The sequence below is a fragment of the Polyodon spathula genome, chromosome 6 (assembly GCF_017654505.1).
Source record: "Polyodon spathula isolate WHYD16114869_AA chromosome 6, ASM1765450v1, whole genome shotgun sequence".
Taxonomy (NCBI): Eukaryota; Metazoa; Chordata; class Actinopteri; order Acipenseriformes; family Polyodontidae; genus Polyodon; species Polyodon spathula.
This window is the reverse complement of record NC_054539.1, coordinates 19,414,088-19,439,463: the sequence shown is the minus strand read 5'-3', so window position 1 is coordinate 19,439,463 and position 25,376 is coordinate 19,414,088. Positions and strand designations below refer to the sequence as shown.

General features: G+C 35.2%; 2 protein-coding genes across 3 annotated transcripts; one reads left to right on the top strand and one right to left on the bottom strand.

Moving 5' to 3' along the window:
• Nucleotides 1-618: 618 nt before the first annotated feature.
• Nucleotides 619-10,310, top strand: si:dkey-261l7.2. 2 transcript variants are annotated; one of them, XM_041252432.1, is made up of 8 exons: nucleotides 619-943; nucleotides 1,449-1,600; nucleotides 1,892-1,981; nucleotides 2,346-2,437; nucleotides 3,448-3,608; nucleotides 4,005-4,115; nucleotides 5,142-5,269; nucleotides 8,561-10,310. In XM_041252432.1, exons 2-7 carry the CDS (start codon nucleotides 1,476-1,478, stop codon nucleotides 5,235-5,237), a joined length of 675 nt encoding a protein of 224 aa, XP_041108366.1. In that variant the 5' UTR covers nucleotides 619-943; nucleotides 1,449-1,475; the 3' UTR covers nucleotides 5,238-5,269; nucleotides 8,561-10,310. The 2 variants fall into 2 exon arrangements, with proteins under 2 accessions (XP_041108366.1, XP_041108365.1); XM_041252431.1 differs by having other exon boundaries at nucleotides 7,778-10,310.
• irak1bp1 (interleukin-1 receptor-associated kinase 1 binding protein 1) lies at nucleotides 5,244-12,645 on the bottom strand. Its single transcript, XM_041252430.1, has 4 exons — nucleotides 12,296-12,645; nucleotides 11,702-11,767; nucleotides 10,316-10,446; nucleotides 5,244-7,144 (listed from the first exon to the last, which is right to left on the bottom strand). The coding sequence occupies exons 1-4, from the start codon at nucleotides 12,575-12,577 to the stop codon at nucleotides 6,877-6,879; spliced, it is 747 nt and encodes a 248-aa protein (XP_041108364.1). The 5' UTR covers nucleotides 12,578-12,645; the 3' UTR covers nucleotides 5,244-6,876.
• Nucleotides 12,646-25,376: the final 12,731 nt, after the last annotated feature.

The window sequence follows — 25,376 nt, the reverse complement described above, 5'->3', positions numbered from 1 at the left end:
TTTGTCCAAGGCGATTTACAGCGACTAGAGTGTGTGAACTATGCATCATCTGCAGTCACATACAACAACGTCGCTCCCGATAGACAGAGAGAGCACAAGGAGGTTAAGTGATTTGCTCAGGGTCACACAGTGAGTGAGGCGGGATTTGAACTGTTTACAAACCCTTTCTTTAACCACTGGACCACACAGCCTCTGTAGAAGGAATGGAAAGTAAAACACGGTTGTTCATAATAATAGTAGTAAGTTTAATAATTTAATATTTATTTATTTATTTTTTATTTTTATTTTAAACCTTCACAACAATTAATATATGGAATCTGATATAACCGTTTTCTAGGGCATGTTAAATAAAATCAATTTAAAAGTAAAGCATATGTACTATCATGCATTCTGGGAACCGCTTTTCAAAGCTTGTTATACAAGTGATTTATTATGTACAATATTTATTTCATATCAAACCTCTATTTATGATTTACTGCGCATGTTGTATCGCACATAAGTTTGCCCATGACCTAGCAGACACGAGCGAAATGCTGCTCCCTTGTGTCTCTAAGTAATACTTCGCATTTTAATAGGTCTGTCTTCCTGAATCGATTCGAGGCACTGTTTCCTGACGTGGCGAAGAGAGAGAGGAGCTGTTCGTTTTCGTGGTTCATAACTATTGGGCGCTTTGAAAAAAATCGTTTAGTATTTTTAGCAAAGCAGCTGGCATATTGAAACTACGGCTGATGTAAATATAACTGCAATATCTTGACACTGTTTTTTACGTTAAGGCGGGGGACTCTGCCTTTGTACTTACACCTTAGTAAGTTATCTGTAAAGTTCGTTGTTGATGCAGAGCACTTACTGCGGCTTGGGAAAATAAATCTCAGTGCCCTTGCTCTCAGTAATAAACAAGTAGCTGTTTTATGTGCATCGGACGACCTGCGTATCTGTTAAAGAGGTAGGCGCAATGTAAACGCTTCTAACACAGCTTCCAGCTTGAATAATGTAATGGCTGCTTATATGAAACTGACATTTATACACAAGTTCCGCACTGTGAAGTTGTAAGTGGAGTAAGGTGTGTTTTTTTTTTTTGTTTTAAAATTAATTTAATGTACCGCCGGTAGCTAACCTACTCATTGCACCTTTATCATATTTAAGAGTATGGGGATAATTACAAATCCATAGTATTTATTTATTTACTTACTTTTATGGGATTTATACAATATTTAGTAAATCTATTTCATATCAATTGGCTGCTATATGTTGCAGAATTGTTACGACGGTAAAGGAACTTCATCACACACCTGGCCCTGTTTGTTTCTTAGTTTTCTTTTTGAAGAGGGGGGGGGGCATTTAAAAATGTAGTTCCTACTGCCAAGTGAAGGCATGGGTTCCATTTGGAATATATATTTACTTAAAGTCGAGAGCTTTTTGTAAATTAATGAATGCATTTGAATTCTTAGAAAGTTCCCGTGAAGCCGGTCAAGGAGATGCCGCAGATCAACGCAGTGGCTGTCATTCAGATTAGTCTGCTGCTCTCTGCTCTGCCCGCTCAGTATCTCATTTGCAAGTGGACTGGGAGTAATGCTGCTCAACAGCAACGTGCCACACGACGGTATGTCTTCAGATGGTTCTAATTGTACTCCACGCATGGCTGTAGAAAGAAGTCCAGTCTTCTGACAATGGTGCTTTAGTTCTGAAAAATCCACTGCTGCAGCTAATAAGATGACCCTGTCTGTGAAACAGGATAAACTGTGTAGGCTATGCAGTGGCAAACTTCGTGTTGCCCTTTATACTATTCTCTTACAAATATTTGGGGAGTTGCTGTTGTGACTTAATGGGTGACATTTTGCCATGTCTAGTTAATCAGCCTGTCTAAAATAAATGACCTATTTTCTTTATACAGACTACTCGGCACTTGGAATAACTTTAGAACGTCCTATTTAAATCTGGATGCCTGGCAGGACTGGCTGAGACACTGGGTTTCTAAATTCACGTGAGTTTAAAACACTTAAATCACACTTAACTACAAGCCATGAACAATGTTTTTCCATTTTTGTATGATTTATGGGCATTCAACATGGCAAATCCACAAAGCTGAAATGGCTATAAAGGGCTTTGTGACCTTTAAATTATTCTGCAAAGATGGGGGTGAACATGCAGCAAAGTAATCGACTGTCATCCATCTCTCTGCCAATATCTACAGGATTCTCTGTCTTGTTCCCGTTTCACAGGCAGATGCATAATAAAATAATCATTCACGTGAGGAACAGACAGCTCACATACAAGTGTATGTCTTTGTGATCAAGTGTTCAAAGGTATGGATGAAGTAGAGCAATGCTCTTGTTTCTCTGATTTAGGTCCACTGAAGCTAGTGAAGAGGATGATCCCCAGGGTGAATCGCCTGCACTGGAGGTGTTGCTTTTTCAAAATGAACAGGGGTATTTTGGAGGTAGATTCATGCAGTTTGGTGTGTGTGTGTGTTTTACTGCACAGAAGTTGCTGTCTTGTTGCAGATGACAGTTTTAATTTGCAGTGATTGCACACTACCCTGCTTTTGAAACATTGTATATACAGTTATGTGTATATTAAGCATTATATGTACCAACTCAATAATGCCCAAAACCTCACTAGAGACATTTTTAATAATTCTAGACTGGTTCAGTTGCCTTATACAGTAGTATATGTTTTATACTGATACTACATAGATACAGCAGGCATAGGTATAGAGCATCATGTGAAACAGTCAACTTCAAAATACTGGGCATGTTTCTGAATATTTATGAGAACTTCCCTTTCCTTATTTCAGCTATTACTCAAAAAGACTATACTGTAGACACTGACCCAGCCAGTTATTGTAGAGCTGAACATTTCAATTGTTAGTGCAGAGTAGTTTGCACAGAGATTTAATCATGGATATTAGCTTTCAATTGCTTGGCGATTTATTGCTTTGTTTAAACATTTATTTACGTATAAATACATACGTGTACAGCTATGGCCAAAAGTTTTCCATCATCCTATAGAATTAACACATTTTACCTCATTAAGTCAAATGAAACCTACATATTGAATTACATACCGCTTTGTAGTTTTCCATATAGTTAACAAAAAACTGACACAAAATGGAAAGATGTGACATGTCGAAATCTAACATGAAATTCTGTACTGCTATTATGGCTTCCGGTAGACTTTTGCAATTATCGTTTTATAGTTTCTTTGATTACATGGTGTTAAATAAAATATTTAGATTATGTTCAAATACTAAATATTTTTAAATGATGTCTCAATCCTAAAATTGTCGGGGCTACAAAACATTTGTCCATAGCTGTAGATACATGTACTACCCATGTTTTACAGTTCTAAAAAAAAAAAAAAGCTGTCTAGTGTTTTTCAGCTTGGCTAATTTTATCATTTAAAATCTGCCCCCCTAATCACACCGGACACCTTTCCTGCTCTGAACAGGTTCTACAGACATTCGCAGTCCAAGGTCCCCAGCAGTTCTGTATCGGGTGGGACAGGTGGTCAGGGAAAAGGACAAAGAAATGATAGGAGTCATTGTGGCCTGGGATGAGAGATTAAAGGCTCCTCCAGATTGGACTAGGAAAATGTACTCTAACAAAAAGGTCAGACCACTAGGAATCTGTTACTGAAATGAATTAACATGGTAGATATAACAAACATTAACATGGAGCAGTATTTTTTGAAGTCATGCTGTCAACTTTCAAACTGCTAATCTACATTTCTGGTCGAATAAGTTAAATAAAGTAATGTTGCATGCCTGTATTAATATCAACATAGACTGGACCTCATTTGAAATACCATTCTTTAATTTAACTAAGTTTGTGCAGCAGCCAAGATCTGGCTGTATATTGAAATCTACCATTGTATTTACAATTGACCACTGCTTTTCTTAATTTAGAAATTTCAGAGAAGACCTACAAAAACTAAACGTTAGCTTTACATTAGTTACATTTGAGAATATAAAGTCTGTAATACAGTGTTTGCATTTGTATTTACAGCATCTTGAACATGTTCCGCACTATAAGGTTATTTTCAGTGGACCCAACCCAAAGGCAATACTAGTGGGTTATATTCCACAGACCGCACTAGAGAGTGTTATAGGCATTAAGGTACAGTATGTATTATATTATTACTCAAACCAGTCACGTTTAGTTTATTTTACTGATGGTTTATTGTCTGAAGCTAATGTACTGTAATATATTTCTGCAGGTAGTCTCATTTATGTTCTGAAAGTTGTGTGCTTGTTGAGTTGAATTTAGGAAAAACTTTTTTTTTGATATTGAGTGATGTATTTTTTTTTTAATTTGCTTGTGTTCTAATTGTGTATTTCTATGTTTTAGAAATTTACTTTTATCAATAATGTATTTAATTTAGCTCACTTACATGATTGGGCCTATGCCCTCTCTAAAAGCACTTAATTGCTTTAACGGCTCAGAATATTAATTTGATATTTGGACAATCACTGATGTAAAATACCAACACCTAACTGTTTTATATATTGTTGTTAATTACCTTGAGGAATGAAACAAATACAGTCTTTCATATAATGTATCATTTTTTTCCGGATCAATCTCTACAGTACCTTTACAGCTACAAACATGTCATTTTTGCCATTTTAACTGTAACCTCTTCAATCATGATTATTTTTTTTTTTCTTTTTTGTTGAGTGAAATCCAGTAAGTGACATAACCACAACTGTGGCCCAGTAAAACAGTATTGTTACAACATTGTTTTATTGGGTCAGATTTAGCAAGTTTTTAAGTAAGCCAAAGTGTTACTTACACCATTTTATTGCAAAAAGGAAAATCAAAGTGTTAATTATACATAACTAGTAACACATAACATTACTAGTTTTAGGGCTCAGAATTGTGCCTAAATAGTTTACTAGTTTTGTAACACTAATGGTGTAAAACTTCGTTTTGGTATGCACACCTAGATAAACAGATCCATTATGTTCTCGTGTGGTAGGCAGATTTGCATGTTTTTCATTTAAAATGCTGCATAGTAAGACTCTCCAAAGTGTCTGTGCATATTTATAAAACATCAGTGAATGTATTAGTAAAGGAAACATTCAATGAAATTATGCACATAACCTGTTTTAATTTCTTACAATAATCTTGTCTTGATTTTGACAGCCAGACATCCCCACTTTGGAATCTTACTTTACTCACTTTGATGGAGAGCAGTTTATCATGCAGGCCTGGCTGAAGGCTCTCTATCCTCACGACTGAAGGAATTGCTGCAATCAGATCACTTCAAACAGGTATCTGCATGGGGCAAACTGCATTGACTACTTTGTTAAAATAAAAAGGACCTTTTGAAATCCCTTTTTAATGAACAAAAGGAATGGAAAGATTAAGCCAGAAAATTGTCTCCAGGGATTACAAGACTACTGATACCTTGTGCATGAATTGTGATAAAAAGCACATTGCTATTTTTAACAACAAACTAAGATTGCAGAATCTGTTCTGGCATTATTTTGCTATGCATTTTTTTTTTTTTGGTCAAAAAATTAAGACAACTATAACTGCATTATGTTGACCTTTTTTCTACCACTGTCCAGCAAGCCAGTATAAACTTACTGTTTCATTAAAATATTTTTGGAAGACAAAATAGTATACAAGGTCCTATTCACAAAGGCTATAAAATAAAGATATTTGCAAGCATTCAGTGGGGGTGCATATTTGCATCACTCACATTTGTGTCTGCTGCACAAAATGAATTAGTTTTTGTTTGACAAACTTTAAATAGTGCACAGAGTGTAATATTCTTAGCTTCTGATTCATAATGACTGCCTGGCAGCCATCTTGGAGGTTTTGCTTGTGGTAACAATATCTCAATGACTGAATGGAAACCCTCAAACCGCTATTGTCATACCTATAAAGGTCACGGTTTAGATTTGGGGTAGGATTGGATAAACAATGGTCAACTGTCCCCTTTATGTAATATCTTGCAGTTTGAATTCCTACTGGAAATTGTAATATTTACCCTTCATTTGAAGAAATGTTAATTATCTGCCAGTGCAATGTATATTAATGCTCGAAAGTTGATTTTTTTTTTTTTTAACAATCGTTTAATGTGTCTGCATATAGTAATATTAATTTACCCCATTATTTACTTGTAACAAACTATGTGGAGGTTAATTTCATTCTATATTACAAGAACAAAAAGCTGTCACACCTATGACATGTACAAGAACTAGTAACTTATTTTTAATTGCATAATTGTGTAATACAAACCTGGGAGTAAGAATGCCATTTTATTTCAGACCGAGATACTTTTCTGCCCTATAATCTATATAGAAACTAAAGAAATTTATAAAGATGATGCAAAGTGTTGTAACTGAAAACATTCTCTTGGGATAATCTGGAGCTAAGATCCCAAACTCTTTTGGTTACATTTTAACCAATATATTTTTCTGTAGGTAGCTAAATAAGATATTGTTAAGGTAAATTAGGGCAACTAAAAACAATGTCTTACTTCATTAGAGAGGTACCAAACATAATGCTGCCCAAGGTTCCAACTTATCCTTCAAGCTTAAACCAAAGACAGTACAAATTGCACAATATTAACTGTATATTAAATTAATTTTCTTACTGAATTTTAAATGGCTGTAAAATTGGATTTAACACATCTCAACTCCTTTTCAGTTAAATGAATAATACTATTATAACACAAAAAAATCAACAACACTGGAGGTTCCAAATTTGTGCATTTATTACATAAAAGTACATTTTAATAAAAGTTTGGGTTTAGATACTGTTTGTACAAAAATACTATATTTATAAATATACATTTGTTCTTGTCATATGGATATTTATTTTACCAGTAAGTGGAGTTATAAAACACTTATTTAAAGTAGCGTGTAAACTAACAGTTCTTCTTTCCTTTTGCCTTTATCTCAAATGAAGCAAAGACTCTTGACGAAACAAATACAGTTGCATTCTTTATTTTCTGGTTTATAGTCGGTTGACTGGAACCTCCTGACTGGTTTTCTGTCTCTTCAGACTGACCCTCCCATTCTTTGGTTTCCTCTTCCTTTATAACTAAAGGTCTCCCTAAAGACTGCCCAACCAGACGACAAACCTCCTTCGCTTTGTGTCGAGCATTCCCCACAGCAACAATGCAAACCTGACGCCTACAAACAAACAAACAAACAAAAGAAAGGTCAAAACAATAATACAATAATGATGAAAATTTAATTTGGCAAAAAATATCAATATTAAAGTGGACCCCCAGCGATGCTCCAAAATGTTTGCCAAGTACAGAAAACATTCAGAGAAAGAACTGAAATCATCAATGCTTGTTAGGATTTGAAAATGTTTGTCCAGTTGCTACAAGCTGAATTTGATTGTGGTATAAACACATTGCAGAATGCTGAAACTGTCTTAGGTATGCATTCTAGTTTTGCATGCAGTGCACTCATAACACTTCTATTGACTTTCTTGCTGATTATAACTTGATGCATTTTTTTTAAGGACAAACTCTTTCAACCTGTTTAATCCATCCCCTCTACAAACCACCATTCTGTATAGTTAGGCATGATTTTTGGGTCCTGACCAAATCTCTATTGAAGTGAATGGTGCAATACCCTCTACAATCTGGAACCTGTCTTTTCTGGAATCTTGAATGATTTTTAAGTGTATTCTGCCTAAAATCAATGTAAATTTGACTGTGCAATCTAGCACAGTCATGTGATCTTTTTTTTGTTTAAACTAGTGGCTGTGCTCACTTACGCATATTTTCCTAATGCTGCGCAAATTCTGCACAGATTTTGTGTAAAACCTGTCAAAGTTCGCCATCTGCGTGAACTCATCTGGAAAAGACGTCACCAGGTCACGCATCCCCCGAGCGCAGATCGCGCATCTCCTGACAGGTACTGCGCTGGAGCAGCCACGGCTTCAAACAACAGAGGAGCGGTAGCTGACAAAAGTGTGTCTGCAAGCAAACCCGATCCTCACTCCAAGTGCTACTAGGCAGGAGGTGTGAATAATACAGAAAAGGAGCTTGTATAAGTTACCACTATTATATAACTCAGTGGTTTTGAACCCTGATCTTGGAGTACCCAATGTACTCTGTGCCTCTGCTGGTTTTTGTTCCAACCGAGCTGCTCTCAATTATTTCATTCAACCCTTAACTAACAATCTGCCTAATCAGAGCCTTAAAATCATTTTAAACAGTTGGGGTTTCAAGTTAAGTATAAAACTGTATAAGGAACTTGAATCCTCCAACATTTTATAAGCTGAACTATCCAAAAAGTCAAATTAAGCAAATTATTAGTTAACATAAGGGTTCAATTAGCAACTGTGAGCTTGGTTGGAACAAAGACCAGCAAGGAACAGGGTAGAAAACCATTGATATAACTTTTATATTGTCATTAAGCAGCCTTTGGGGAAATAGAAACACCTGATACCATTTGATAGATGTGGTGTAAATGTTATGTAATGAAAGCAGAAATGTAAAGTTATGATTTTCTAAAAGTGGAAAGTCTAAGGAGAGTAAGTTAGAATGTTCAACTAAATCGGCTTCCATGTTTGTTCTTTCTGCTTTGCAGCTAACCTCCAAATTGTGTCCAAGCTCTGGCTACACAGACCGTGACGTCAGACGCAGACTCTCTTCTGCAATCCAGCTGTCAAAAAGTATTGTGAACGTAGCCAGTATAAAAGAACAAAACAAAAGCAAGACTTTACGAATATTCTCGTATGTCCTGCAGTTGTTGGACAGCAAAAAAATGTCTACACTTCCACACTAGCTTAGTTCTTTAAAGAAAAATTGCACTTATCAAAAAAGCCGTACGTTTACCAAAACCAGCACAGAGCGAAGTGAAAATTTCAAAATCGCAAGCAAAGCATTTCAGATATTCTGAAAAAATAAAAAAAATACACCTACTTAAAAATAACAGAGAGAACCTAAATGGCTGAATGTTAAAGATTTGTCGTTTTACCTTTTTTTTTTGGTACAGCAGGGCTCGAAATTAACAACAGCCATTGCCATGGGTGCTCTTCTCAATGGTCGCAATGCCCATCAAAACGTTTGCCTAGTCCATTTTTTGTTTACAACAGTGAAACCAAGACAGTAAGAAATAGTATTCTACATCATTGTATTAGTGTTTATTATCATTATTTGTCCATCTTATGATAAAGGGAAGTTTGTTTTTTCGGTTCCTCTATAAATGCAACACAGTGCCCCAGCCCCAACCCTGATATTTCAGAGTTATGCTGATGTTAAGCTAAAAGTACATCTAATTTATAATACTGAAAGTTCACATTTTAAAAATACATTAATAATAGCGTAAGTAATCACATGGACAAAATGTAACGAACTGCTGAAGCATGAGCATATCTCAAAATAATGCAAAGCGGATGGCCAGTAGTGTTTAATGCAGCATGTAAATAGCGTTTGCTACCTAAACGCCAATCAATGGAATAAAATAGTTAATAATACTTTAGTGTGTGGTTTGCCTACGAGACTGACAATGACTGGTATGCTGTCACAAGGATGGCTTCAAGGGGCGTAGGTGGTGACTTCAGCATCCAGGAAGCAGCACACAAACAGAGGTACGGGGCTGAAACGGCTGTAGCCATATATTTATTAAATAATAAAGCAAAAACACTTGCACAAAACACAAAAAGAAAAGGATGCTCTGGCCAAAACAAAACAAAAACTTAGTGCAAAAACAAGTACCTTCCCTTCTAATGAGCCCGGAGTGGGTCTAATTATATTCTGAGGCTGGAGTTTTAACTACGTATTAATCAAATAATTACCTTATTAATGCCCCAGCCACATTCCCACGAGATTTACAGGGACACCAGCTACATATTACAAGACCGTTTTTTCACCGGTCTTAAAAAATAAATAATAAACGATTGACGGTTCCCATCCACCTGCACACAAACGTCAATAATAATACAAATGAAAACAATATTAATACATAAATAAATATACACAAGAGGTGGGCACCCTGTCAGATATGCATAGGGTTTGTTGTATCTTAATATAAAATAAACTTGATTATACTTCTTTTGTATTTTTAGCAGTATTAGCAATAACAAGTATGTCTCTGCACGCGTACGTGACTTTTTTTAATCCCACGATATCGCGATATGGGAATTATCAATATCATATAAATATATAGATATTGGTGCCCATCCCTACTAATTATTATTGGTCATTTTCCTGGTCACTGGAAGAGGAAACTGGAAGCCCACTTTATGAATTACATCACATCCACATCCCAGGACTGAGCCTCATAAAATATGACATGACATTAATGTGTTGGAAGAACTATTAATATTATTGCTAGTCTTACCTGATGTTTTCTAGATTCTCTGTAGTGTGATAAAATTGAGGAGCACTGACAGTGACCGAGCTATCAAGCTTTTCAACCAGTAAGTTGCTAATGTTCTGCATCTTTACAAAGTCAGATAAAGTAACACAGACCTGCAAATAAAACACATCATTTTATTTTACATTAATTGAAGCTTAAATTAATTAACAAGGTGTACAATTCCTCCTTTTCTTGTGTCACAGATTTTTGTTTTACTAAATTTTTTATACTTTAATTCAGCTATATTGGTTTTTTTGAGAACAATTTGTTCAAAATTGAAGAATGCAAAACAGCAAAGATGACAATGGGGCTAAATGATGCTGTTAGTAAGAAGTAAGAAAATGCTATTAGAATACTTGGTTGTCACACCTTTGAAGTTGTTAAAGCTACAAAATAATACTACATTCTTACCTGCCATGGAATTTCAATACTTCTCAACATTGCAGTATATCAATTTTAAATTATTATGCATGTCCACGCAAGTAATCTAAACGGTGGTGGATCTAAATACTGCCCTTTAAATCACTAAAGTAGGACTCTAGTGTTTAACATATTTTTACAGACAGAAATGTAATGTTAGACAGATATTAATTATCAGTTGTGTTATTTAGGCTAGATCTGCCACTGTTTGTATTAATTGAATAAACCCTGGGATGTGACATTGAACTTGGTTAAAGACGGGTCTCATTTCCCTTGCGCTCAAAAAGAATGTTACTGTTTCACTTCCTTGGTCATTTTCATCAATTTTAGAGTCAAAGCATGCCAATCAATATGGGTAGCAGCTGGTTGGATAAAGAAAAAAAGGGTTAGGGACATTTCAGTCCGCCAGTGAAATGACCAAGTAAGTGCAACACATATAGTTTTCTCTTGCTCCAATATTGTATTTTAATGTTTTTTTTCTCCATCAATATCCACCTTACATTATATGTGCCTTTAAAAATGTACTCATTTTAGCTGGCAAATAACATTTACATCCTTTATTAATTAACAGTGAAAATATTGTACATAAATTGACTTTCATGCACTGCTAAATTGCAACATTTGATGAAAAAAAAACTTGGCTAAACCTATGAAGTGCTGTACTAAGGGTCTGCAGTTTTCAAGCAAGATACTGCCAAGCACAATTTGCAATGGAGAATGAGATATTACATTACAGAACATACATCTCGGCTTTGAAAGATGATGCAGGTTTTTTGGGGAGGGTTTTTTGTGGCAAATGTTGAAGCAACATTCTCAAGCAACTTTCCACTTTTCAAGCTTACTTTACTAAGATGAACTTCCGATAAAAGGACCTTGGCTTTTGGCTGCAGTATTTTACAATGGAGGAAGAATAAAGTTAGAAAGAAAGAATGAACATGTACGTTTTACCTCTGCTTCCATGTAGTAAGCATTTTCAGCTCTTCGAATATCTTTGGTTACAGTAACATTTTCCTCCTAAAATAAATGGTAGACATTAGGCCACATGTCTGAATTTAAATATATTATTTATCAATTTATTGCCCATCCTGGACTGCTGTATATAAACTACAACCATTTGGTGTGTTATTACATTCTCTGGACACAGAAGTCATAACTTCTGGTTTCTATATCCATTACGTTTTAAAAGGCATTGGTGCAGTGGATTTAAGTTTCCCATTAGTGCCTGGTGAATACAATTATTATCAGCAGTGTCAATGATCCCTTTTCATTTATTTTATAAGGAACATATCACGCCCCTTTAGCTAAAGTATGTCGCTAATTATATGACAATTTATGTAAAGTTAATGAAACAAACATTTTAAATTAGTCTTTGCGGACCAGAATCGTTTCAGGTAATCACCCCTTGACCATACTGAATATGAATTAATAATTATAAGGCCGTTTTAGATGTGTGTATTTTAAAACTGTTACATTGACAGTATATGAATAGATCAGGCTGTATTCACATTTTAATTTAATTAGAATGCATGTACAGTGTGTTACCTTTACTCCTTGTTGTCTAAGTGATTGAAGAATGTATTCTAGTCTTCTGGAGACGCTATTCTTTGCCTCGGTTACCGAATCTTTTCTGCTGCTGACCTGCAGGCACAGCCGAGCTCTGTTTGGGCCAGAGGAAAGCTCTGCGTTGCCGGTTACCTGAACCTCACGTGTCGGTGTTTGTTCACTATTCCTCTGAACGGTCCGAATCATCCCATCGTTTTCATCCCTGTAAACATCCCCAACCGGGATTACAGCCGCAAACACTCGAGAAGGGTTCACTGCCATTACTACTACTGCCTGTGTGCAGCTAGCAACAGTTGCTGGCAACACTAAGCAACTTCCGGTAAAAGCAGTGCACATTAACTTCAAAATACAAGCCCCTTGTGGAAAGCAATTGTATATACATTAAACAGTAAAATACTTACAAATAGCTTTGGTTGATTAATATAATATGGGCAGTTTAAAAAACAAAACAAAAAAAAACTTTCACATCTGCTCAAAAATAATCAAAATAATTACATTTTTTAAAAGTATCACAATAACTCCCTGAATAAAATCTGTTTAAAATACTGTAACGGCAGGTAAGTTTGGACTGCTTGAGACTGGGCGCTAGGAGGGGAGCGGGAGTGTTAGTGTTAAGCATTATTGGTATGTCCTGCCCTGTCTTCCACACCGTGTATGTGTCTCATCCTGCGTGAGTCTGTGAGTGGAAGTGCGTTTCGTGTCTGGGCAGTGCTGCGTGCTGCCTCAGGTGTCCCGTCACATTGCAGCTGTATGAGGGGGGTCTGTGTTGGCTGCACTGTGATTTGTGTTGTGCGTGTGAGCCAATAGGGCTCGAGTTGGGGTTGGGGTCTGGGGGGAATATATTTATTAGGAGCGACCTACGTGCAGCTGGGGGTTGTGTTGTTTTGTGACGTTGGAGATGTCTACTGAGCTACTTAACCGTTTGACAAAGGCATTACTCTGAAATTAAAAGTAAATAATTAATTCCCATAAGAAGTATGTCACCAGCAAACAAGTTACATTTTATTAATATAAAAAACAAAACGCTGTTTATTGTTATCCGATGAATCATAATGTAATCTAATTCTTGCTTTAAAGGACGTAAACAGACATGCATATTCTGACAGTCTGAATTAAACGGCAATGTATATTAGCATTCAGAGACTGATGAAGAGGTGACAACCATGATTCAAAAGTGTTAAACCAAACAATGTAACTGTGGGATTTCTGATTAAATACAATATTTCTGTGAAAGTTAATGATAACTTTCACAAAAATACTGATAAATTATAATACTTAATAAATAATAGAAATAGTATTATATGTGATTTAACCTTTCACTCAGCTGCAGACATGTAAAAATGAACATAAAATCATATATTGGTAAGTGTGAGAATGGAAGAGTTTCTGTTAAGAATTAAAAACATAAGCAAAACTAAAAACATGTTTATTTCTAGAAATTTACATCCTACTGTTTATTTATTACACCCTTTATCTTTAAGGATGAACGTGCAAGTCCACATGCTGATGAATAACTGATTTATCCAGGTGCTCGAATTACAAAATCTGAAAGCATGAAATAGCCCTTGAAGACTTGCTGTCTTTAATTAATTTGCATTGCCCCACAGATTCTGATGGCGTTCCTAAAAGCAAACATGTTTTTCTAAATGGATGGATGAAGTTAACACTTGTACCTGTACAGGACTCAAATACAATTCCTGCTGGACTGCCATTAATCCTGCAGTACTCAAATACAGTTCCTGCAGGACTGCCATAAATCCTGCCTGCAGTACTCAAATACAATTCCTGCAGGACTGCCATAAATCCTGCCTGCAGTACTCAAATACAATTCCTGCCATGAATACTGCAGGACTTCTATTTGGGTCCTGCAGGATTACTTTAATTCCTGTAGAACTGAAGTACAAGTCCTGCAGGATTGCTCTGATTCCTGCAGGACACCTTCACAATTCCTGTACATTCCTGTTAGAATCCTGCAGGACTTTTTTGTAAGGGTACATATTAGCAATTTCTGTAAAAATCTAAGGATTGTAACTCAATAAAAATATGAACTAAAGACATAGGGGGAATATCAAATAATGTTTTTTTATATCAGATTTACGTCATTGGGATTTTAGTATGGAGTGCAAGCTGAAAATAGACAAAGTTTTCCATTGCAGCATACATATTGCCTATTTCTGAGGAATCGAAAGATTGTAGCTCAATAAAAGCGGGGTAAAATGTAATGTAGAGACGCAAACAGATTAGGAAATAATATTGATTTTAGGATTTGAGGAATTTATTTGTATGAATAATAAAAAGTGGCGGAATTTTAAAGAGATTATTGTATAATATATACTGCACATGCACATATTATAAGATCTACAGGAAGAACAAAAAATACTTGGGTAGAAAGACACAAATGTGCACTTTAAAATGTAATCAGTCTGAAAAATTGAAAATGAATGTGTGTAGATACAGATGCAACTTAAGAAATAATAATAAGATACCTTTTTTTTTTTTTTTTAAATGGTCATGTATGATATTGACTGACTGTCAAAAGTATGGGGCGAGGAACTTTTATTTTACACAGATCCTCCACTATTTTCTGGTATTCCGGAAGTTAGTAGCACCAACTGGAAGTGAAATTGTTGCTAGACTCACACAGCCACTATAACTGATCGCTATAGTGACATCAATCAACAACTTAAAAAAAAAAAAAAAAAAAAAAATAGGTGCATCATACGGGTTGTAGTTTGTATTTGTTTAACATACTTCAAGTCCCAGCACACAACTTATCATTGTGCAATTGGCCATAAATGTCCAGTAGATGGGGAATATTGCATTAGCAAATGGTTAGTCAATACGAGCTGTACATCACCACTTGACCTGTATGTAACTTGCCCAAGAGAAAGATATTGAAAGCATGCAAATGGATAACAAAAAATAAACATTAATTAATTTACTCACAGAAATAACAACAAACCAATTGGTCCCAGTTTCTGTGTAGTTTAAGATCTGAATCTTAAAATCACAGTTTTAAAGTTCATTATATATCAGTAGTTCCACACTTACAATTGGTAGACACATGTTCTACTGTTTTGTATAGTAATCACTATTAAACATAATAGAAGCTGATAACCAGAAACATGCTCGAGTATATAAATAATGTCAAAAGGGAGTGTTTTTTTTTTTTTTTAATGTACCAAATCTTTTTGCTCTACTCTTGTCCCCCCTAATTTGTAAAGTGCATATGTTTCAAGTACACCACTAGCGATTGCTGCTGCTTCCTGGAGTTGGAGCTCACACTGTGGTGTGGTAGGTCAGTCCATTATTAAAGGAGCTGCAGCATGTACATTAGGGGTGCACACATTTGGTTCTTAAGGTCGTTGTTCCATCTGTTTCCTAATTACTAATTAACCAGTTTATTCCAGTTCTTCATTAGTTCATCATTAATGATCCCTACACAACCTGGAGGACTCCAGCTATTGAAGTCTGGTTATATGCACCCCTAATATACTGTTGAGGCACTCAAGCATTGCTATACGTAAAGCCATTCAAAAATAAACAGCACAGCTACCATTAAAGGTACTTTAGTTATCAGTATAGTATAAATGCAAAGTCAACATGTACTGCAGCTTCTCAAATAATATAAATCTACACCGGTAGATAGTATGAGATGGTCACCTTTGTGAACTGAAATGGTCTAATTTATTTATTCATTCCTTCTTTAACCAAGAAAAAAAAAAAAAAACATTGAGACAGAGGCCTCTTTTACAAGGGTGTCCAGACAAGATGACCAGAAACAAACTGCAGTAATTTCACATCCCTACAAACAACATCACTCTAATAACACAATCTCATCATGCATTATTACAGTTTTACCTATATTTTGAAGATGGCTTCTACTGAGCTACTTATTTTCTCCAGTAGAGGTCAGTAAAGGATAAAGTAATGAATACAGAAGTACATTTATATTCAAACAAAGAACATAACCAGCAAGGTACATGTAGCCACATTGTATTTGGCCTTGCAGCATCGTCTTTTCCAATCAGATATTGTTTTAGCAGATTATTTTAGTAAAGCGAAAAGGGAAAAAAATAGTTTTGACTTTATTCTAAACTCAAGTGTATATGGGTATTTACATTCTGCTGATTTACAGTTTAATAATACAGAGATGGGGTTTATACAAATAATATATCATTTGAAACCCATTAATATGGTTAGTTATTTAAAAGAATACATAAATTATGCATTTAATAAGGACATTTTTCATTTGTAATGTTGAAGGCTACTTAAATGTAAATATTTTCCTGACACAGGCCCTCCCCTTATTATCACTAATGGGTTCCACCATGTAATTGAGCTTTCTCACTGGCTCAGGTTTTTTGGGCTCTAGGTTGTGACAGTGTTAGGGTTAGGGTTAATATTTATAAGTGTTTCTGATTTGTGTTTTAAATGTGAAAACAGTAAGTTAAGGCACTTCCCTTGAATTAGAATCATGGTTTCAATCTTCACCATTACATAAATCTAAGGTTCCTGGATATTCTATCATACTCATGGGGCATTCATTTTAGATGTTAATTAAAGAGAAATCAACAACAAAAGTATTCAGATAAAACAATACAGATGGGTTCCCACGCAGCTGTTTTTTTTTTGTTTTGTTTTTTGTTTTTTTTCTTGAAGAAAACATTGTGCAGTACAAAGCACAGCCATAAAACTGTCAGGCTGGTAACATGTTTAATTTCGTAATTACAAAAATTAGTGTTTTGCTGTTTTTGTCATTTGAGAGCATGGAGACTGAGAATGTAAAGCTTTTTAATTCTATAGAGACTGCAGAGCGTTGGAATGGTAAATTATCAGACTGAGAGGTGGTGATGATGAAGTTCCTTAAACATGACTCATTTCTAAACAGTTACACAGCTTTTTATTTCTCTTATAAATCATTATAGCTTCCAATTAAAAAAAATGCAAATAGTTGTAATAAAAATAGATGTTTGATCCCTCTTATTTATCTTTCCACTGCTCCTATAAAAAAAAAAAAAAAAAAAAAAACATAGTGGCTGGAACACAGAAAAAAAAATATTCCCCTCCCCAACACTTACCTTCTTCACAGTATAGAAATTGCACAAGTAGAGCAGGGGAATGTTAAATGTGTGTTTGCATAAAATGTATGGAAAGGAGGAAAATGCTTTTAAAATGTAATACGGATAATTTTAGTGGACCAGAAGAGCAACGCAGATCAAATAGAGAACAATTTGACAAATTTATAAAGAATGACAAACATTATGATACTTTTAAAAAATATTCATTATTCTGTCCTAAGACTCAACTAACATACGATAGAAACGGCAGGAAGTGTGGTAACAGTTTTGCTGAGTTTGATTACACCCCCCCCCCCCTCCCACCCCTCCCCCAATGAAAGAGGCTAACTGAAGGTGTTGTTTGGGGAGGCAGAGGTCAATTAGGTGACTAACTGATGTGTGACATGATGAGTGATTTATATGGCGCTGGGGCATTCCTTTTCAGGAATTGCTTTCTGTATTAGCCTCAGCCTCTATGAGCCTTAACAAATTTACAATTTTTCAGGATATCTGCACTAAGAACAGCATCTGTTTTTTCTTGGATATCCTGCACTATTTTAAATGGAAGAAATTCAATTCAGTGCTCCCTTTTTAGTTCACTATCTGTCTTACACATTGAACTAGTGAAGGGTCACTATACAGGGAACTATAGGACTGGCAGAGCTGGGGCACTGGTAGAGTTCTGTACCCCTTACTGACTCGCCTTCAAATAATACATGTGTTTTTGTGCAAAATACCAGTCAGTTTTATTACAGCTGTAAATTGCAGTAAGTTGGTATTTTTAGGACAGTGATAAACAGTCATAAATATCAAATGTACTTGCAAATCTTTTTGTAGGTTGTTGTCTGTCCCATTTTTAATTGAATTGCACCTTTCATTTATTCAATGTGTTATTTTATCTGCAGTCATTCTGGACCGTCTTGATAATGAGAAAGCTTTATCTTAAAGTCCTAACCAAGGTTTTAAAATTAAATTATTAGCACTAGAAATATTATGTGCGTGTGTGTGTCCCAAGATATTTCAAAGGCAAAGCTATGGATGAAAAATTGTTGATTGCTCGTACCTTAGACCATGCAGCCTACAGCAGAAGTAATATTTAAGCAATAGTGATCAAAGCACAAGGCATTTCCTGGGGGTTAATGACCGTTCAGGCGAGATGGTCTCCTTTCCCCTGGAAATGCCCTGTGCTGCGGTATTATAAGCTGTCTAGTAAAATACTTGTGCGACATAACTGTTGGCCTACAGTATGTGTTTTGTGAACACACGTTAAGCTCTGTTTAATTGTGATGTCAATGTATTATGACCTGTTTAGTAACCAATCCGATTACTTGTTTTAGTTGCCAATGTTCTACCAGGTTTATAATTGTTTATAACAAGCAAAAAATAAGAATATGGACGGACAGACAGTAATGCTGTTAATAAAACCAGCACTGGTTAAAACACCCTTAAGAGTTCTATTCTGTAAACATAAATAAATACATTTGATTACTGCATGGTTATTTGTTAATTTACCTTAACTGGTTATATTAGGGGAAAGAAAATAAAAATAATAATTGCCATTTTTTGGCTTCTGGTAGTTTGATTCATGTTCTCATACAATGGATCGTGACAAAGAAACTTCTTAAGCCAGTACTGTTTGTTTGCTTTTCCTCCAATATTAAACTGTGAGCCTTTCTTTATAAGCTCATCTACAAATATGGTATACATATTTATTGTTATTGTCTCAAATTTCATATATCTGTGAGTTTGGTTTTGAAACTGTATATCTGATCTGTTCCCCTTGCCAAAATATATATGGTGAGCTTTTATTTTTATACATTTGGAAAAGGGCCATCCTATTGAAGGAGCAGATCTTTCCAACTGCTAGGAGGGAACTCAGCCTAAAGATGGTGCACCCTTTCTACTCTTCAAAGCCATTGATATGAAACCTAGATAAATGTGGATTTAAGTTTGGTCACCCAGATTGGGGAAAAATACACATTTTAATAACCAGAAGAGCACGTAGTTGCCATTAAAAAATATTATTTTCTATTACAATGTTGATGAGGTCATAACATTTACAGGACAGTGGAGCCTTTCTCACAGAAAAGGTAAAGCCAGAACAGGCTTTGGTTGGTTTGCATGTAAAGCATTTTGTTCATGTTATGATCACTTAGATTGTCTGTATGGCAGTTGGTCTGGTAAGTTTGTGTTAAAAATATAGACTTGGTTCTGTACACAAAATATATGTGGTTACTTTCATGTACTAAATATATTTAAAAAAATAAATATATAAAACGGTGTAAGCAAAGATTTTAGGTTTCTAATAACAGTCTAGTATTTATATTGTGCTTTGTGTGTGTAGTTAGCTTAATATGTGATTAGGATACAGAAACTAAAAATGCTTATTTGGATGCTTGTTGGATTCATTATAACAGTTATTTTTTAAATAGACCATGAACTGTGGCATTGTGTTATTGCCAACACCATCTTTAATGTGTTGGATCATGTTGAAAATGGATGGATTAGTCTTTTTTTAGCATTAGTCAGAGCTTATATAATAATCAGAAAATGACCACTGAACCGTTTTGGCCAATACAGTAGGATTTCTGAACAACAGATTGCATGCATGTTTTCCATTTTATTTTCCATAATCTCAGTCTTCTTGACCCATGTTTTTTTTCTTTTAATTTTCTTAATATAATTCATCATTATTTCAACACTGAGGCTTGAGACTCTGTTATCTAATTATATAGTATTATAAATATACATTATGAACACACACTGGCGCTTCTTTAGATAGCAGGCCATGTTTTAATTTAAAGACTAGAATTGAAATTCGTGCTTTAATTCATACTTAATCTTGAAAAACAAACATGTGCCTGAACAAATATACTTTAAAACAAACAAATTAAAGGAATCTGTTGTTTTCTGTTGAAACAGATTATAACAGCATTATGATACAAAGAATTTGCAGATGTTGTTGGATTTAAATATACTGTACTGTTTAAAGATATCTAAAACCACCTGTAATTAGTCTGTAATTATACAGTATTATACTGATATGTTCTTATTTTAATCTAGGCATGCTTTTGAAGTTTGTAGGAATACAATTTTGTTTTGTCACAATAAACTACTGTATAACACTGTTGCATAGATAAAGACCCAGAATATTAGGGTCCTTAACTTAGGGGTTGATCAACCTGTAACCCTGGCAGAGCTGGATTTGTTTTACACAATAACAGGGAACCCCTTGGTTTTCATAAACCGCTTATTTTTAGGATACCCGTGGATAGGTGGCTGATGCAAACCAGGGTGGTTCATGCTCAATAAAATCCGGCTGTGGCTTATCCCAGCAGGGTAAAGGTTCATTAAATTGACTCCTAAGTTTTGCAGTAGATTATTTTAAGTTACAGATAATACAATAAAACGATTAAACAATCTTGCATCAAAAATCTCAATGCTTAAATGTGTCTGCTGTTAATTGTCTAGGTTTGAAACTTGTCATTAAGTAAACACCATTTGTATAGTTCTGAACACAGAATTCCAGTAATAACTAATAAAAAGAGTAAAGCAGGACAGATTTGACTGACCATATCCAAACGTGGTAAAAGTATGTTAAAGCATGGTAAAATTGGGGCAAAGAGTGTGAAATTGCCACTTAATACCTTATATAAATGTTCATAGGACAAGCAGAACAGTACAATTAAAAATGCATTTAATAATTTTGATGGCTCTCTTTCAGGTGTTAGCAGTAGCATCCCATTTGTTGCCTTTGAAATGTTGAAACATTTTATTTCTTGTCAAATACGGGTTAGGGACTAAAATTAATTGCTGCCACCTTTTTTTTATATGATACCACCTATATTTCTCTTTGACCTTTTTATGGATAGCTCCTTGTTTTCTAAAGAAATACGTTGAATCCTATTGGGGGAAATGGGGAGCACAAGTCTTATATCATTTTGGGAAGCCAAGAAAGTTTTAACTTAACAGCAATTATTAAGGTGCTGCCTTTGATTTCTCCAACTAAGCATATGGCCAAAAACCTTGGAGTAGAGGGACAATGACACTGGCTGCATTCAGGCACAATGTTTCCTCTCAACTCTGCACCTTAGTCCTATCTTGAACACACATTGCTATCAGATCTGGGCCTCTCTCAAGGAGAGACTGACAGTTGTGCCAAATGCCAGGTGGCTTTGTAGCTTGTGACTTACACTTTTTTAAATGATTAGGTCATACTTTGCATTTAATTTAAACACAGACAAGAAACGTAGGCACATAACTGATTGTAAGATACATTTTATTGTTTGTTTGTTTCTTTTTGCGCAATGAATCCTAAATGTTATGTTATTATAAAGTGATGTGGTAGGAATATATTGTCTTTCACTGAAGGGTGTAGCAAACATGTACAATTTTTAGAATTTGTTTAATAACATAAATATAACATTGAAGAAATCACAATATTGATGACGACATGTTTCTATTATACTGAAAACTGAATTATTTGCTCCTGAAAAGTTTCACAGGGAAATACATTTTGCACCAGATTTGAGCGTAGACCTTCTGAGGTTAACAGCTTTGTGTTTTTATCTCATCTTATTAAAAAATGTGTAGGGAGCTATCAAGTACAGTAGTTACACACCCCACAGACACAGTATATGACTTATATATTCTGATATTCTTTTAACAAAATCCTGTTAATGGATTTATCTATATCCAAGTGAAATGCGGTAGTTGTAGACTAATATTGTCCTCCAAATCTTCTATTGAGCTATTTACCTGAAACATATCCAGTGGTGCTCAGTATTTCATGATTTTTTTTTTTTTTTAATTTATAGCATTTTGGATTTGTATATTAACCCTATTACAAAATAGTAAAGATAGCAGCATGGATCTATACTTTTTCATTCTCTACATCTCTGCTCTACATTGTGTGTGACTAATAAAGGAATACTGTAGATCTCACAATTATTAATGATTTCTGCTGAGAGGTGGTTTAATGCTAATATTGCATCTCGATAACCATTTTTAATTAATTTGGTTATAATAACAAATTCAACAGGATATTGCATCTTAACCTAACCAAACTGGCTGTAAAACAATATCTATGAATTAAAGCTTTCACAACTAAAACATGTTGGAGGCATATAATTCCACTAAATAAAAACGTTGCATTGGCAGGAGTTCTTTTCTGAAGAAGTTCTATGCACAATGGTCTAACAAGCAACTCTTTTTTTGTTAGATGAAAAGGTGAACACGAAGTTAGGAAACTCGAATCTGTTATTTACAGATCGCTTTTATTATCAAGTATGGTTACCGGTACTTTTTCACCATCTGAACTCCTCTGTTGGGTGCTATAAGGATCAAAAAGCCTTTATACGTAAAGAAACATACTGTACAACGCATCTTTTCATGTTGGTAGGTCAGGATATAGAAGAATTGGACAGTGCATGGTGACTAGCAGATTAACTAAAACAATGCCTTTTTAAGTGATCTGAGGTGGTCTGGCTGCACTAATCTTTAAACTCTATCAGTGTTGTAATTATCAATGGAAATGTAGTTGTCATTGATCTTGAGGAGCATATCTTTAATAAACTGTTTGATGTAGCAGGTCCCAGGAGCAGCCCTTGAGGCTCCTCACTTGGTTATTTTTAGTTCCCTCAAAGTCTGGGAAATAAAAGTTCTGACCCCTTGGAACGGACTAAAAGAACCAGATTCAGCGGGGGCCTCTGAATCTGATTAGATAAAACAACAAGGAGAGGTTTGGTTGGGGCAGGAGCCGGATGAGCTAGGGTGGGTGGCAAGATCTGTCAGAACCGGGGGTGAAAAAGGTTCTCAAAGTGGCTGAAATAAAAGTAGGGGGACAAAAACAACATAACGTCAGGGGCTGCTGAGATATTGTTTTCCCACGTCTTACTTTGCTCTCCAGTGGATTTTAATTAACATCCTACTTCCCTGCTTTTATATTACGTGTTTGTACAGTATCATATTCTTTGCTTTCAGGAAGGTTTTTCTAAGGAAAAGAAAGAAATGTTCTTACATACAGGGACCCATCATGCTGCCTTTTTAACACCATAACAGTTCATGGCAGGAAATAGAATATTCAGAGTACTGAGCCATCAATGAATCTCACCATGAAATCTGTTTGATTTATTCCAGCTACTTTTGTGTTCTGTAAATCTCAGGTTTCACCATTGGTTTGTAGTGAAAAGGAAAGCTACTTTTTCTTCTCTGCCATAAGGGACACTCCTAAGATCCTGTGTTGTATTAGGAGTCTAGTCAGCAATTCCAGTTGACAATTCTGAAATGTCTTTGGATAATGCATGTCAAGAAGTCTAAACATTCAAAATGGATTTGGATTTTAATGACCCAATTACTCCACTGCTTAGATACCTTTCCTTTGTTGTATTTAATGCACTGACAGGTAACTTCAACTTTCTTTATTATTTTAACTTAAATAAAATTGAGGTGCAATGTAGCTAGGACCAACAAGATGGTATGCATGTCCTGAATCACTTTGTTAGTTCTAAACAATTCTACACTGCAATGTCCTAAGGGTTAAATTCAGTACAGGAGAAGAATGTCTAAAGCTCAGATTATACTCTTTGGGATTCAAAGTGTCTTAGTTACAATTGTTCTCAAAAAAGGTAGGTGTGGTATTTATAAACAAAGCATTTCTGAAAATTGCATTTGTATTTCTAGGTTCAGCGTTCTTATCTATAAAAGAATAGGACCCCGATTATTAGGCACATTAATGCTGGTTTGCACAATTACCACATTTTACTGAAAAAAAATCAGGGCCTACAAAAGCAGTTTTCACCTGAAATTTGGCCCACAATAGTACATGAGCCACTTTCTTGCTCCCAAGCAGAATATCTCTTTGTAAACTATTTTGTAAACTCTTTATGTTGCATTCACCAGCTAATCTGGGTGTCTATATAATAATATTACTATCGCCTAATTAACATAAAATAAAAGTAATACAAAGGTTGCATCTCCCACTCCTCACGACAGCACTGTGGCCGGTATGTTTGCTTTCGTGGTCGATGTCGACTCATCTTCATGCTTGCTTTTCTTCACAGTATCCGGATATTTCACCTCACATGAACAGTCCTCACTGATCCTGATTCCACTCTTTAAATTGTCAAATAGGTCTTTAAAAAATGGAGAAAATAATGTCCTACCGTCACACACAGCTATAGAAGCACAGTCACGCTCAAGAGCAACGACACAAAGATAACCAACGAATCAGTGACAACTTACTGGAGTGACAACCAATCACCTAAGTGATGAAGATGGTCGATTATTGTTGTCTCCTGTCTCCTCCTAATAAAAGAAGATGAAAACAATGATTGAATATAAATTAATTTCTTCAGATGTGATTACTCTATGGACCTTCCTGATAGGGCTGCTCTGATTAAATCTAAAATCGATGTTTTGATCTATTAAATTTATCATTATATACATTAATATACTGTATAATCAATTAAATAATTATATGTGTAGTTAATAACATCATCAATGAATATGTACCGAACGCCCTGCCTTGCTATTTATAGTATTTCTGCCAGACAAGCAGTGGCCATGCTCTTCTTTTCAAAAAAACTTTTACAAAAAAACAGCATGCTGAATCCAGATAAAGGAGACAGTCTTATTCCTGGGGACCCACATACACACATAGTATATTATATATATATTATATATATATATATATATATATATATATATATATATATAGCTCCACTTTATCAAGGGGCCATGAAAACACACCCCACACCATCACACCACCACCACCACCAGTCTACAATGTTGAGACGCGGCATCATGGATGCATGTACTCATGTGGTTTTCTCCATACCCGAGTCCTCCCATCAGCGTGAAACAGCAGGAACCAGGATTCATCAGACCAGGCAATGTTTTTCCAATCCTCCAGTGTCCAGCGTTTTCGTTCCTTAGCCCACTGCATCCTCAATTTCTTGTGTTTTGCTAAAAGAAGTGGTTAGTGGTAACCGAGAAAGCTC

What these genes read in the sequence shown, in the direction of transcription:
- si:dkey-261l7.2 (XM_041252432.1), top strand. Translation starts at nt 1,476, where the DNA reads ATGCCGCAGATCAACGCAGTGGCTGTCATTCAGATTAGTCTGCTGCTC. An exon ending in CACTGGGTTTCTAAATTCAC is followed by an intron (nt 1,982 to 2,345) that starts GTGAGTTTAAAA and finishes TCTCTGATTTAG; the next exon opens with GTCCACTGAAGCTAGTGAAG. An exon ending in AAATGTACTCTAACAAAAAG is followed by an intron (nt 3,609 to 4,004) that starts GTCAGACCACTA and finishes TTGTATTTACAG; the next exon opens with CATCTTGAACATGTTCCGCA.
- irak1bp1 (XM_041252430.1), bottom strand. Translation starts at nt 12,577, where the DNA reads ATGGCAGTGAACCCTTCTCGAGTGTTTGCGGCTGTAATCCCGGTTGGG. An exon ending in TTAGACAACAAGGAGTAAAG is followed by an intron (nt 11,768 to 12,295) that starts GTAACACACTGT and finishes CATTTATTTTAG; the next exon opens with GAGGAAAATGTTACTGTAAC. An exon ending in CTTACTACATGGAAGCAGAG is followed by an intron (nt 10,447 to 11,701) that starts GTAAAACGTACA and finishes TTTTATTTGCAG; the next exon opens with GTCTGTGTTACTTTATCTGA.